At 45.1% G+C, this 15,258-nt stretch overlaps 1 protein-coding gene across 18 annotated transcripts in view; it reads right to left on the bottom strand.

The window, feature by feature from the left end:
* Positions 1-15,258, bottom strand: part of LOC144826666 (mucosa-associated lymphoid tissue lymphoma translocation protein 1-like) — a 1,784,778-nt gene that overhangs the window by 455,204 nt on the left and 1,314,316 nt on the right. For all 18 annotated transcript variants that reach the window (XM_078685246.1, XM_078685243.1, XM_078685249.1 and 15 more), the window contains one exon: positions 6,331-6,508. In XM_078685246.1, the coding sequence (XP_078541372.1) occupies positions 6,331-6,508 (178 nt within the window). The remainder of the gene's footprint in view (positions 1-6,330; positions 6,509-15,258) is intronic.

The following is a 15,258-nucleotide window of genomic DNA, read 5'->3' as shown; positions in this document are numbered from 1 at the left end:
AAAATCACGGCGTACACTCAATGGCGAAGGGCGCATTCAGTAGGACGCGTGAACTTGCTTCACTCTCTCTGTAAGTAACTAATACTATGCCACACGTTTGGCTTCGTTTTAAACTGGTGGTGTTACTTGTGATTAGAATGTGGCATGGTGATTAATGCATGGAGATTGTTGAGTTACTTGTGATTTTTTCTTATATAACACTTGGCTTACTATATTTCGTTTTGGACATCTTTATTAACTCACACAATGGGTCTATTTTTCAGTTTATTACACAGACGCTAATCCTTGGGCTAGCACTTTTTTCGGGTGCATTTCCGTTTTTGCACCAGGTTGACTATCCGGCATCATTATTTAGACACTTTCATGATCTAGGCAATACATTGTATTTACTTTTACCCGGTGGATCATACTTAGATTTTTTCATTATTGTGTTTTAGGATTCCCCTGACGAAGGACCTTGTGTCCGAAATGCATTGGGATATGATGTCATTATTTGCATAACGAATTTGGATTTACACTTATAATGAACGTTATGGATTTCTATGAGAGATTCATGTGAATTAAACATGAAGAATATGAACAAAAAACTGGTTTAATTCATCGTATTATTTGAAGAACTTGCTAAAGAAACTTGTTTGTTTCATCAAGGTTGTGCTCAGAGAGTTGGCACCTATCCTAGGTGTCACCAACCATAATTGATTTCCACACCTTCGTTGTCAGGGGGTGATATCTTTGAAGCACACCACAACCAGTCTACCTCAAGTACACAGAGGAGTGCGTGACCCACACCCTCACCTGAACCAGGCATGGCACATAACAGCCACTGTTGAGAATATCGCTCTGCCCAGCAAGTGTGTTGTGTCTAGGCCACAATGTAAGGCAAACTTTGCTGCCTCTCTCTCATCGGTCACAGCCTGGGAAAGGACAGCCTGGGCTTCCTCTGGGACTTACAGCAGCACTTGAGAAACCGTTTTCCATACTGACTAACATGCTAGGTTGGTGGAAGAGAAGATCTTCTAACGAATGCTGTCCTGCGTTTTGGATTCCCTATCCTGGGGTGCGGAAGGGAACACGCCACGTGAAGTAGAGGCTTGGACCACCCACCTCTCCAGGGTAGGGTGGTTAGAAAGGAAAGCTAGGTCGCCTTGAAGAAGGCGCTGGTGGCGGGCGATAGTTTTGTTCACAGGATCCCCTGTGCTGGGCTTGGACCAGGTTCCCAGTAGAACATCTTTCAAGGCCTCTTTTAAATGACAGCAAGGGTTCAGCGGTGGAGACACCAGGCTGCAGGACCTCTGTGTAGGAAGCTGCAGGTCCAAGACCTTGGCAGACATCCACCACCATTGCAAAAGAAGCCCCTTCCTCCGTAGCCAGATTAGGAGGAGACAGCATGGCAGGGTCCGCGGGTGGAGTTCAAGCCACAGGCATCACCCATGTCCATTTCCTTGTTGTAGAGCAGGATTTCCAAGGGATCCTCCTGCCCCTCCCAATCCTCATCAAGTCCTAGCCCTTCAGAATAAGGGAAAGGACAAACATGAAACCCAACAACTCGCTCATTGCCAGTCTCAGCGTAGGTGTACGCCCAGCCGGCTCCATGTCATCCGGAATAATGATGGAGGAGGGTCTCGGCGTCGGACACGGCATCGGGGAAGGTTGAAGTGGTATCACCGGTCCGGATCCAGGAATGGATCCAAGAGGAGCCTGTGGTGCCGGGGCAGGAGCCGAAGGCACGGTACCCACAGGGTCTTCTTCCGCTCAGCCTGCTGGGCCCGAAGGCACGCCAACAAGGTAAGGCTGACCAAATATGGCGCACATGGCATCAGAATTACTTTAGATGGAAGGGGTCGCTTCTGGATTGGGAAAAGGATGGAAACGCACACATGACCTAGGCACCCACTTCGCAGAGCAGGGCCTCGAGCGCCGCGACTCCTCCATCTCGTCGGGCAACGGATGGGGTTAAGTCAAAGCATGCTTTGACTTCTTGTGCTTTTTATGGTGCTTCTTAGCTGACCTCGACAACTTTGAGTGGGAGGAAAAAAACTTTGATCCACGTGAGAGGTGCTCGGACTTTCCTCTCGACTGGGAGCAAGATCCCCGGGGAGATCTCAGTGGCACCAGATGCCAGGCCACAAGCAGCGCTAGGTACAGCTACCTCAAAGCTTTCGCTGGCATGGGCCGGCAGTCGGAGAACAACTTCGGGTTGTGGTTGCTCTCCAGGCACCAGAGACACACCAGATGTGGGGTCTGTGACCGACATAGCACGGTGACAGGCGCCGCACGGTTTGAACCAAGAGGTCTTCTTACTGAACATCCTATACACCAAAACGTTTGACAAAACGTAGAAAAAAAGTCTGTCAAAATTGACAGTGGGTAGCTCTCTGCGACGGATCTGTGCTGGCTGGAGCGGAAAGAAAAGAACTGACGTCAGTGCACCGGTGTGGCACCTATAAAGATGACGTAGATGTCACAATGACAACAAAACTGATGCGTACGATGTCACACAGAGTCAACAGACGCCACCTATCAGCACGCAGGGGTACTGCTATCAAAAATCTTCCTAATCCAGCTTGACGCCTGGCAGTTCACAGGTAAGGAATCTTCAGTTAGATGTCTCTATCAGATAAAAGACAAACAGTGGAGTGAACCTGCAAAAGTATGGCCCATCCCTCAAAGGTCAAAACAGTGATTAAAATACAGTAAGATTTTGCACAAATGTGATGTCTTCCCCATGTCAATCTCCACATGCCATTAGATTGCAAAACCACAACCTTATTTTTCTAATAATTTACTATACATTAAAGCAAGCATCAAATACAAAAAGGCTTTCATACTAGGAACCTAAAGAAGTCTATTTTCTTCCCTACTCACTCAAATAGAGGTGGTTAGGTAGGATGAATCAAGTTTTGCTTTTTCTCCTTTACACAGCCACATACATTTTCCAATATTGTCTTACTATGACTGGATGCACACGGTCTATGTATGTATTCATAGGCTGTTCTTGTAAATATGATTTTGTCTTATTTGCTACAGAATGAATTACCTGCTGCACATTTTGCAGAAGTATGAAAAAAGCAGTTCTGGCTCAAACCTGTTACCATCACACTAAACGTGTGCATAAGCAATAATTTACAAAAAATTAACCTGTCATCTTCCAGCTGTTCATTGATGTATTTCAGGCACTCAAAGAGGTGACTTCAGTTCTAAGGTGGGGTAGAGCAAATGTAAAATACATCTGCCTACCAATTTTCTGAAGATGTAGTTCTGAGAAAAGCAAGGCCGTCACGTATTGTGGTATGCTTAATCTTTGGGCTTCCCACTACCGGATCTCGGTAGGAGTCTGAGTAGGCTCTACCATCTGTGTGGGAGGGCGTGTTTTTAAAACATATTTTATAGTTCAATTGTGTTAAAAACAGTCTAGGGCTATCTTCACTGTAATGTTTGTTCAGGGACTTGTTTAAAAGTGCCTTTGGCTAGGTGAACATATGTGTGATATTACACAGACGTCGTAGATTTTCTGTATTTCAGCCGTCGTCTTGCTCTGTGGATTAGCAACCTTCAACAGGAGATCTATGGTATTTAGCTATGTTGGTTCTTACTAAAGTTCTACATATTTAGTCCATTACACTGAGACTCAAAAAGACACATTTATGATACTCTCGCACACACTCTAAAACACAGACAAAACAGAGAATCTTGACTAGATTGGTGTTTTTTCTTTCGCCGTTATTCTAAACTTGGGCTATTATCTCTCAACCTGGGCATAAAGTAGTGAGTTGCCCTGTAGTCACACATACCTTAAGGGTTCGGTGCCACCACCTTTATCACGTTTGTTCCCACTGTTCACACAGAATTTGGCTTTAATCGCATAATATATTGTACAATTTGTCTTTTATTGCTGCATGATTTGCCTATATATCTGCTCGCGAATGATATGCTAGTAGTCTTGTGTGAGCTACTAAAATCTATACTCCAAGTGATAAAAGAGCTTTGGCTGTAAGATAAATTCCCAAAAATCTGAGATACTAAACCTGACTTTAACAGGACGCTCACAGGTGGGGTTTGGTCTAGGCATTCTCTTGAGCCAATAATAAAAGGAAATACCTAGGAGTCTATATTATGAAGGCAATACAGGTGATGAGTAGAACTAGTTTGCCAGCACTGTAGGATAAGCATATGATGAACATGCAGCAGTGGTATTCTGTGCAGATATCCTAGGCCAATTAATTGAGCTCTTTTTAAAATGTTTCTGGTAGCCAAACTGGTGATATCATGCCATAAAAAGCGGGAGAAGTTTAGTCAATGAAAATGGTTAAATGAGTAGATTGGAACTGTTTATAGACACTATTATATACCCATTTGAGGTGTTGGATTGATTTGGCAACTTCTGTTGGATTCATTAAGGGATGCCCAGAAGTGAATTGACCAAGAATCCCCCATGCACTGGGACTCCACTGGCAGCACAAATTGTCAGGGGGTCATTGTTTTTAGAAAAATCTTTCACTGTTTTCCTTTTCCAACCAAGAAGGCACAAAAGGTATGCAAAGACTACTGAGTGCTTTTTCAATGGTTTCTTGTTTTTAGAGGCCAGGAGTGAGAGGGAATGGCTGGAGGCAAACCAGCATGATGTAACTACACCATTCAAGATGTTAGGATGGCTGAATCTGTATGCCCCCCTTTTGTTTGCTAAAACTCAATAAAATGTAGATTGATAAAAATACTTAATTGTGAAGACCCTTATGATATATAAGTGCATTTAAGAAATATGATATGCAAAAACTAAGTAAGGAGCATGATTCTTTTTTTTGTAGAGTTTTATATAGCGCGAACTAGAACCGAACCGAATCAGGTATCAGAGCGCTTTACATAGCACAAGTTACGTTTTTATATAAGGACACACACTTTCATTTTTAGGCACGGGGAGATTAGTGATTTGCCCAGAATCACAGGAGGTTTTGGCGTCGTTACCGAGACTCGTACCCAGATCCCCAGGTCCGAGGTCGAGCGCCTTAGCCGTTAGGCCAACTCCTCTCCCTCTCCTTTGAATTAAACACAAGATGTATTTTTACACCACTAGTCCTTCTCTGAATTGCTACTGAAGTAAGTCGGGAACTCCGTCCTAAGCAATTTCTATGGGTTGAATATTAAAACAAAGCACAAGAATACAGTAACTAGTACACAACAAACAAATACACAAATTATGACGTATTTGATTAAATTCACCCAAAAATATATATATAGCCAACATTTAAATTTTAATGGGAAGATTGGAGCTTTTCTAAAAGATTTCATTTTTGAAAAAATAAGTGATATGCTAAACTTTATTACTTGTAAATCGTGCTCTTTTTTTGGTGGTGTTTACCAGTGCCTCAATTGAGGTCACCTACTGTACATAAAAGATTGTTTTCTGCACTTGAGCCGCTTCTAGGAATCAAGCTAAGCATACCAATTTCCGTTTTACCTTCAATTTCAAATGTCCTCACTCCTAATAAATTTTCCATATTGCCTTTAATGTATATATACTTTATTTATCTGCTAATATTTGTCCCACCAGTCGTGGTCCCCCTGAATAGTCACAAAGAAGGACCCCAGGCTAAGAATCATTCTACACCGGGCTTCTTCAATCAGTAGCTCGGGAGTTAATGGTAGCTCTCCAGTTACCTGTAAGTAGCTCTCCTGTGTGCAGCACAGGTTACTAAATTATAAGATTATTCTTGGCTGAATAAATATATGAATACCAAAATTAAAAAGTCCGTATTCGTAACAAAAATATGTGCAGTTTTATAACGTATGAGGTTATGTTTGGAGAAAAATGATTGAGTGTACAACATGTATTTAAAGATTATATTTGAGTAATAAATCGGGTATTGTTGAGGAGATTTATTACTAATATTATTACTTAGTGCTAGGAGCAATGCAGCTACGGCTGTTGTGTATTACCCATGTAAAGGCATTCCAAATTGGTAAAGCCTTTTTACATTACTGTAGGCAACCCTGCCTGATGCACTTAGGAGATCACTGCTGGCATTTTTGCACAGGACGCCCACTGTTGTTTGAAATTATCACTTTTACAATACTAATAACATAGGTAGCTCGGATGATTTTAATTGAGCTTAAGTAAATCCTATCAGAGAAAAGGTTGGAGACCTCTGTTCTACACTAGCCCACATTTGATCTCTATGAATTTGTAATGGTGTCATGCATGAGCTTAATAATGAATTTAAAATATGCCTTCTATCCCTTATATGACCTATGACATAAACAGATTGTATTTATGAATCAGAATATTTTTTTTTAAACTATTATAATATATTTTGTTGCACAAGAAAAACATACCATTTTCTGCAAGTGTCCAACAGTACCACGTTCAAAGCAGTTTTCCTTTCTTGCATTCTTTGCAGGATTTTTTGAACACTTATGCAGTTTTCGGGTAGGTATGGTTGAGGAGCATCAATTGGCACCATATAATTTCTCCCAGGATGTTCATATCCATGACCAGCATAGTAAAACAAAGCTGTGGGTCACCAATACAGTATACACATTAGACCGACCAGAAATCAATATAAAAGTATTCAGCCCCTAAAAAACTTGCATTACATAACAAGCCACAATCACCAAGCTGTTAAAGTAAGGAATGAAAGGGTTCACACAAGGCATGCAATGTCAAAGCACACAAATAGATGGTACCCAAGCAGGTGAGCCATAATGGTCACACTGACTGGATGACATTCCTGAAGCTGATCGGCACATTTTACACTGTATGTTCAAGCATACAATGCTATGTTGTTAAACTCAATAAAAAAAGAATACTGTGAAACACCAGATCCTGGAATATGAGCAAGTCCATTAATGTTACTACACTAAAGCACATTAAATGGTAGAGCTGAGAGAGTATTTGCAAGTTAGTTACTGTATATGTGGTTTCTATTTATTAATTATAATAGGCATCAGCTCAGGGTATTTCAGAAAGAACCCAAAAGTACATGGGTTGGTTAAAAAAAGGCAATTCTGGATGTTTACTGATCACACATTATAAAAAGTGCAAGTGGATATATTAAATTAAAAAAAAATGAAATTGTACCTGCAAGAAACATCTGCATGATACTGCTCATAAAACATTTCAGATGAACAGGAAATGGGAAAGTGGCTAAAACTGAACCTAACAATGCAGCATCATAAGTGGAATGACCTTAATCTAGCACCATAGAGAATGAGTCTTAAAGCCAAAATATAAAATGTTTGTACAGTCCTAAGCCTGTTAAGTAAATCTATTAAGGGGAATTCGTTTTGATCTATTTTGAGAAACAATAGAGGTAGTAAGACAGCAGCCTAAGAGGAGTTTAATGGGCATGCAATAACTATTAAAGTGGCAGCAGAAGTTCATTGTAATTGCACAGCCACATTAAGTCTCATTTATAGTAACATGAATTGTACGGTAAATACAATTTTGACAGTATGCACCTAGATACCAATTGATAGGGGTTAGGAAAGTAGGATCGGCTTTCATGGTTACCCCCAATTGTTCCTAGTGTAAGTTCATGTTTTTGACTACTCTGACTGGGATCCTGATAATTAGGACCGTCGTCACTGTGCTTCCTCCATAAATTTGACTTGGTAAATACTTCTGTACCTCCTCAATTGGCTACTGGTGTACCCATGTAAGTCCCTAGTATATGGTACTAGTCGCGGCCTGTAAGCGCAGTTGGGCAGAGTTGCGGCCATGCGTCATCACATGATGGCTAACTAAATAGTGACTGTGCCGAACCTGGGCATGTTTGGTATCAAACATGCTAGAAACATACCACAACGCCATCACATGGAGATATTATTCCATGCACTGGGGGGCACCTACGGGAAACCCCCAGTACTCCTGGTAACAGCGCAGTTGGGCAGGTCAGGGTGTGGGGGGAGTGACAGACAATAGAATAGGCAAAATAAAACCACTTACCTTGCTTTCGCCGCATAGGCGTGTGCAAGGTAAGTGGTTTTATTTATTTATTTTGCCTATTCCGTTGTCTGTCACTCCCCCCTACCCTGCCTCACCCCACCATGCTTACCTGCACTGGCCGCCACTGTATGGTACTAAGGTACCCAGGGCATAGGTACACAAAAGGTCTCCCATGTGCTGCAGCATGCATTATGCCACCCATAAGCCACAACTCCAACTGTGACTACAGGCCTGACATTGCAGCCTGTGTAAGCTGGTGCTAGCACCACTTACAACAGATATACGTTTTCTTATATCCGAGTTCACAACACTTAAAACCTATAAGTCATTCCTGAGGCAGGCCTTTCAATCCTGAATGCAGGGTGCTGAGTAACAATTGTGAGGGTACCCCTGCATGAGCAGGACACCACTTACAAACCTCAGAGTCGATTCTCCAGGCTTTGTAAGTGCAGTTAGCCATTTTGATACATATTGCGGCCATGTGTCATCACATGATGGCTAACTAAATAGTGACTGTGCCGAACCTGGGCATGTTTGGTATCAAACATGCTAGAAACATACCACAACGCCATCACATGGAGATATTATTCCATGCACTGGGGGGCACCTACGGGAACCCCCCAGTACTCCTGGTAACAGCCTTCCAGGGTCTTTCAGTAAGCTACTGCTGCTGCCGACCCCAGACACGATTCTGCCCCCTGCTGCTGAGCAGAGCTCGAGCATGGAAAGGTATAACAATAGGATCCTGTCACGGGGAGGTGAGACTACTTCCCAACAGGACTTAGTGTATTGGGCTGGGGTAGGAGCACTTGCCAGAGTCACCAGACTGCTTTGAAGGGCACACATTTGGTGCCCTCCTTGTTGGTGCGAAACTGAACAAAGTACATGGGAGTATCCTCCTCTCTGTCCAGCCCCTCCTATGGGATGGTCCCCTAAGACGTCCTAATCCCTTTTTTAGGGTACAAAAGGGCTTACCTGTGGGGGAGTCCTCAGATTCGTCGTGGGACAAGACACAAGCCTGAAACCACGTCACTCTTCAACCGTCTGGAAACTTGAACTTCCCATGGAACCGAGACTGCACCAAGGTAGACTCATACTGCTCATAGTCTCGCTGTTCTGCAACTCTTCTTCGCTGTCTGTGTCTCTGCTTCTGCCAGGATTTTCACCAGACCTCAGGGCATCAAGGACACCCGAAGCAATCTCCCTTTCTCCCAGAGTGAAGGAATCACTCTCCTGCACCTGCAGGCAGCGCAACGAAGCTGACTGGTCTGCTGCTCCTGACATCCCAAGGACTACAAAAGGCTCAGCAACACAGGTGGTGGTTCTGCAACTGCCTCGAGGCCTGACCTGTCCCCTCTGCAATTTTGAGGCCAGTATCCCTCGTCAGAACCGCTGGGAACAAACCACTGTGCACTGCGTTGACTTGCCGTTGCCAAGGCTTGTTGGCTCTTCACTCTAGACATCTTCGGGCTACAAGAAGCTCCAGCATCTCTTCGTGCCAAGATCAGGGTCCTCACTGCATCCTCTGCACCGTGGGCCTTCATCTTTGGCGAGCTGTTTGAGGTCCTCGTGCGAATCTTGTGCCTTCGGACTGTGGGTCCTCTCGAGGATCTTCTCCTGCTCAGTGGGCTCTCCTGCTTGCTCGGGGCCTGCTCGGACTCTCCTGTGCCTGATGAGTCCCTTGGACCTTGCTGGCCTCAATGTTTCTCCTTTATTGTTTTCCACATCTGTTGCTGCTGCTAAGGCTTGGTGGTGCTGGTCCTGGTTCTCGACTTCCCTACATGGTTGCAGTATAATGCCGGAGCTAGTGCCCACTCCTCCACGTAGGAATGTTTTAAAGATTCTGGAATGAGGTCAGAGAAAGCAGGCAAAATGACGCTTTCCCCTTTTGGGCAATCCATCACAAATTCTGGCGGCCAATCTCTTTCTGCAAACAGGATGTCATATCCATATGTTAAATTCTTCCAAAAGAGACCTTTAACTTTTCTTGAGATGTCTCCCTCTATTTGTAGTGTTAATTTCGTCTAAGTGGGACACTAACTCTTGTATTACATGGTTCAACCGTGATATATTCATTCAATACTGCTGTCACCAGAAAATCCTTCAGGTTCTGGTGAGCTATTGTTACTTCTGCCGCGCTGTCTAGCATCGTCAGAGCCCATTCCCTGTTTAAAAGCTCAGTAACCTGGGCATGTCTAATTTTCAAGCCAGCTACTTTCTTCTTTTTGAATTGAGGCTTTGCTATAGGTTGCTCTTACTGTTTGATAAGGTACTCTGACCTCTTTTCATAGGACTCCCTTTGGGAAGACCCACCCCTTATTAGAAGAAGAGGGTGCTTGCTTAAAGTTGTCCTTGTCAGGACAACCCGCCATTTGTGGCTTTCCTGGTGTGGCTCCCAAACTATTTCTACCTAATGCAGCATAGGTTTCTTCAATAATTTTTGGGAACTCTCGCTCCTTATTTATAGGAGCCATTTGCCTTAAGCGGTGGTGTAGAGCCACTGCTGCTGCCTCCCCTTTTATGTTGCTCAGCATGATTGCAGAAACTTGGGAACAATTGCCCATCAGTTTCACCCCCAAGTCCAGGGCAGGTCCTGCCCTGTACTCATTTTGGATCTGTTTTAATACTTCTGGAACGACTGCTATGGAAGCGGTATTGTTTATTCTGATGTAAACGGCAGCAAATATTGATCCCCAAGTGGTACAATCCTCCATCGAGATAACCATCCCCATTGGTAAGCAAATGGTTAGCATTCTATGTTTTTCCTGTGGACCAGTATGGGAAAAAAATGCTTCCAACTGTACAATTTTTTGTGCTATCCAGAACGGAATTTGCTCCAGTTCGGAAGGGATTGTTCCCATCACTGATTTTAGTGTCTGTGGGTTAATCATAGGTGTGGTCAGATGTGGACCGACTGGAGCATTTCTCACAGGTTGGACTGTTAATGTTCGCATAACGAACTGGACAATGTGTCTGTATAGCCGGACTATGTCTTTGTATATTGTACAGACTTCATCCACTGGTAGATACATTTCTACCATAGTGCTAAAAAGATGAACATACACAGTTCAGATACAACAGTAGCATCTGGATACTCCTATGATGCCTAAAAATGCCTAGATACTCCTATGATGCCTAAATGTACCTATCCTAGATATGTAGGTGAAGCATGTATATGTGTATAGGTATATATGTGTATATGTGTATATAGCCAAGAATCTCCTAGAGAACAACAAACTCCCTCACCTGACGGTTGAGAATTAAGGACCAAGTCTATGCTCCAAAGAGGGCGCTAGAGAGCCCGGAGCAAGATGGCCGCACCTTAGTGCTGCTCTGCTGGTCCGGACAACTATCTGTCTATTATCTGCTTCAACTGGCGCCATCCACGGCTGAAAGTGGCAAGAAATTGCTCCTGATGTGAAGAGGAACAACGCATTGGGCTCCCTAAACTGGCTGCCTGAGGTATCGAACAGCAGAAACACCACAACATCGTGCCTGCGCAAGATGGCTGCCCCGGAGGCAGCCGGCTATTGATTTCCTATCCCTACCTCTGTGATCTTGGCAATGAAAGTCCACACGATGGCGCTGCCCAGCCCTACCTATCTGCTGATCTGTACTCGACGAGCCGCTTGTGGGCAGTGCCCCGCCAGCCCTGCGGTGTACTAGGTGGCCGCCATTTCCTGCCTCTGGAAGTCCAGGTGAGGAAATTCCATTGCTGCGCTTATCGGCTTGAGAGGCTACGGAGCTCTTAAATGCGCTGAAACGCTGTAGGCTGAGGCAGAACGGACTCCTCTCCCCGCAAACTTACTTGTCTGCTGCTCGTCATCGACCTCCGCTGCCCTCTGTATGGCCAATATTCACCGGACATATATGCGTGGTGGCACCCGCGACACGGCTTCTGCACTGCTGGCGGCCGGCCTCTGTCTGCAATACTAACTGTGAGAGGCTTTCTGCATATAATATGCTGGGAGAAGTACAGCGCACCTTCGCTGACGATTTTCATGGCGATGTGCAGCGCCTGAATTAATTGCTTTCCTGTCTTGCGTTTGGCGCCAGGTGCAGGCTCAATTTGTATTTCTGGTCCCCTGTGGTGTTTCTGCACGCAGCGCTGCTCGATGGCCCGATGGTGCTACTGGATGGAGATCGAGAGGTAAAGGAGGCTGGTGTCTGCAGTGTGATCTCTGAGGTGGTGTGAGCTGCTCAACCTATCGTGTGTGTAGCCTTGGACTCTTCCTTTGCTGCAGCGATAGAGCACCTAGCTAAAACTATTCTGCTGATATTGCGCCTGAACACTGTTGTAAACTTGATCTCCTCCCACGTGCCTTGCTACTTACCGGAACATCTTCACAAACAAACAACCGTTAGCTCATGCAGCCCCCGCACCGCCCATATATTAGCGTTAGGACTGTAAATAGTGCTGGGCTCGCGCTGAATGCGCCGCCACTGACTAGTACTGGGGCCACCTAGACGCACGTGCTCTGTTGCCCGCAAAATACCTCAGTCATCTGCGTTGGCAATTGTAGGTGTCTCATCATGGGCGGGACAGACAAGCAGCAGAGTAAACTGCATTTTGAAGCTAAAAAGCAAACTAAAGCTCAGACCCCCGAATGCGTCGGACACTGACCCAGATCCTGATCCTGAATCCGGTTCATCTACAAAGCTTGAGTGCTTGGTGCAACCATGAAATAGAACCTGCAGTCAATTGACGCTAAGATTGATCATCTCAATTTACGTATGGATACTAAGGCGGCTAAAATTGATAAACATGGCTCGGGGGTTACGGAGGCGGAGCAGCGCATTTCGAATACGGAAGATCACGCGGAGGCCTTTGGCGAGTCGTGCGCCTACATAGAGAAGCTGCTGCAGGTCATAAAACCTAAGAATGAGGATATTGAAGCTCGCTCACGATGGAATGATCTCCGCATAACTGGAATTTCGGAAACCACCAACACTGGTCCCATAGAGACATACGTTGAGATACTACTTACAACTCTGCTGGGAGCGGAACATTTCTTTTAATAGTTAAGAGAGCTCACCGTTCTTTTTCGCCACTCGACCAATCCTGGGTGCTCCGCCATGTCTCATCTTTGCCAGACTTCTAAATTACCAGGACCGAGACACTGCGCTCCAGCTAGCAAGAGAAAAGGGTAATCTCAAACACCAAGGAATGAAGGTGGAATTCTTTCCCGACTTCACCGTCACAGTACAACAGACCTGCCGTGAATTCCAGGCATCAAACGGAACCTACAGACCCTGCATATTCAGTACGCTATGCTATACCCTGCACGTCTGCGAATTCAACACGCGGGGAAATCATGGATCTTCACGACGCCCAAGGAAGCACTTCAACATACCCGGCGGCTTGAGCGCTGAGAGACGCTACGAGAGAGGGGTGTGGACTTGGACTCTTGAGGGATGAGAACGTGAGATGTATAATGTTCACTGCATCTACCTGTCACATTACTCCTGTTGTGTGGGGTTACCGCACATACTATGTTTAGTTAATTTTTGATTGCGGAATAGCTATTGATCTGTGTTGGACGATTGCAAGATTACGTAGTCTGATGTGACTATTATATGTATATTTTATGTCGTTTATGCTTCTGAGATGATGTGACACTTAATGTATGATATTGGTTCCTGTAGGACCCTTTGTAGTATAACGTTGCTATTTGTCACAAAATCCTGGGCTGGTTAACCTGTCTCTACATGTCTTGACCCACCCTGTTCTACGGCGGGCCGATGGCTGCTAGCGTCCCACATTATGGGAATTCCCCAAAATGTCTTATTTTCCGGTTGGGCCCTGTTTGGAGCCACATTAGACTTATTTCATTTTTTTTTTGTTTTCATGATAAATGCTTCAGGGATACTTCTGTTTATGTACTGTTTGGTTTTATGGGGGGGTTACTTGTGGAATGGTTGTATTGCCGATGTGGGTGGGAGGGTCGATTGGGGATTACTGTTAACCCCTTCGCCGCAGGGCTAATTCCCCCGCGATGCGGGGGAAAGGGATCCGCGTGCGGCGCCGCAGTGCTTGTGACGAGCTCGGTTCGTCACGCTGCACAGTTGCGCAGTGCTCATGACGAGCTGAGCTTGTCATGACCACGCCCGTTTTCGTGGAACGCTCAGCACAGCAGGGGAATTATCCCCGCGTGGGCGTTCCGCGGCGTTCGTGGCGAGCTCAGCTCGTCATGAGCTCAGCGCCACTGTGCCTCATGACGAGCTGATCTCGTCATGAGCACCGAAGGTGTTAAAGGGTGATAGCATTGGTTGTGGTATGAAGACAGAACTTGATGTATATAACACAGCTTTCCTTGACATTACTGTAGATTTTCTTTCCCACAGCTATGACATGACTGACTCCAACCGTTTTATGGTCTCCTGGTTAAGTTGGAATGTCAGGGGGCTCAATAATGCTAAGAAGGTGCGGCAAGTCTTATCTTATTTAGACCGACACAATATCCAGTTTGCTTTATTGCAGGAGATGCATCTTATTAAGCAGGCAGTCTCACACACAGCCACTAGGTGGGCGGGGGTACGATTGGCTGCCTCTTACTCCTCGTATGCGTGGGGAGAAAGGTTTCTTGTAAAGAAAGGTGTCCCCTTTGTGCCTATGCATGTAGACGCAGATGACGAAGGAAGATATATTATAGTCCAGGGTACACTTTATAACAAGGAACTGGTCATCGTGAATCTATATGGACCAAATGTTGATTACCCTGCATTTTTCGAAACTTTATGGGGTAAGCTTTGCAAACTATCTTCCTCAGCTCTTATCTGTGGGGGCGACTTTAATGTGGTTCTGGATCCTGCAATGGATCGGGTAACTGCGGCTGCTCCTCCCCCAGGAAGGCTGCTGTATCAATGCATATTGGAATGTGGACGCTAGGCCTCACTGACTTATGGAGATTGAGAGACACACACGCTAGAGAAGGCACATGTCACTCATATGCCAGACAATCTTGGTCTCGTATCGACTACTGGCTAGGCACTCAGGAAGTATGCACATGGACTACACAGATTAAGCATTTACCCCGACATTATCTGATCACTCTTCAGTAGTTCTTAGCATGACTCTGCCATCTCTCAACCCACCTCCATTTCAATGGCGGCTGCAGTCGTCCTCCTTATTAGATCAGGTCTTTCGAGAAGGGATTCATGAGGCCATAACTGATTACTTTACACTCAACACTGGTTCTGCCCAAACTGTGGAGATGCTGTGGGAGGCCTTTAAGGTGACAATTCGGGGTGCATGCATATGTCTTCAGGCCGGGGTACTGAAATCTCTACGTCACACCATGGCAGTGCTCGAATGT

Source organism: Lissotriton helveticus, chromosome 3_2 (genome assembly GCF_964261635.1).
Source record: "Lissotriton helveticus chromosome 3_2, aLisHel1.1, whole genome shotgun sequence".
Classification (NCBI taxonomy): domain Eukaryota; kingdom Metazoa; phylum Chordata; class Amphibia; order Caudata; family Salamandridae; genus Lissotriton; species Lissotriton helveticus.
Note: the sequence above shows the minus strand (reverse complement) of the source record. Positions and strands in the feature narration are given on the sequence as shown.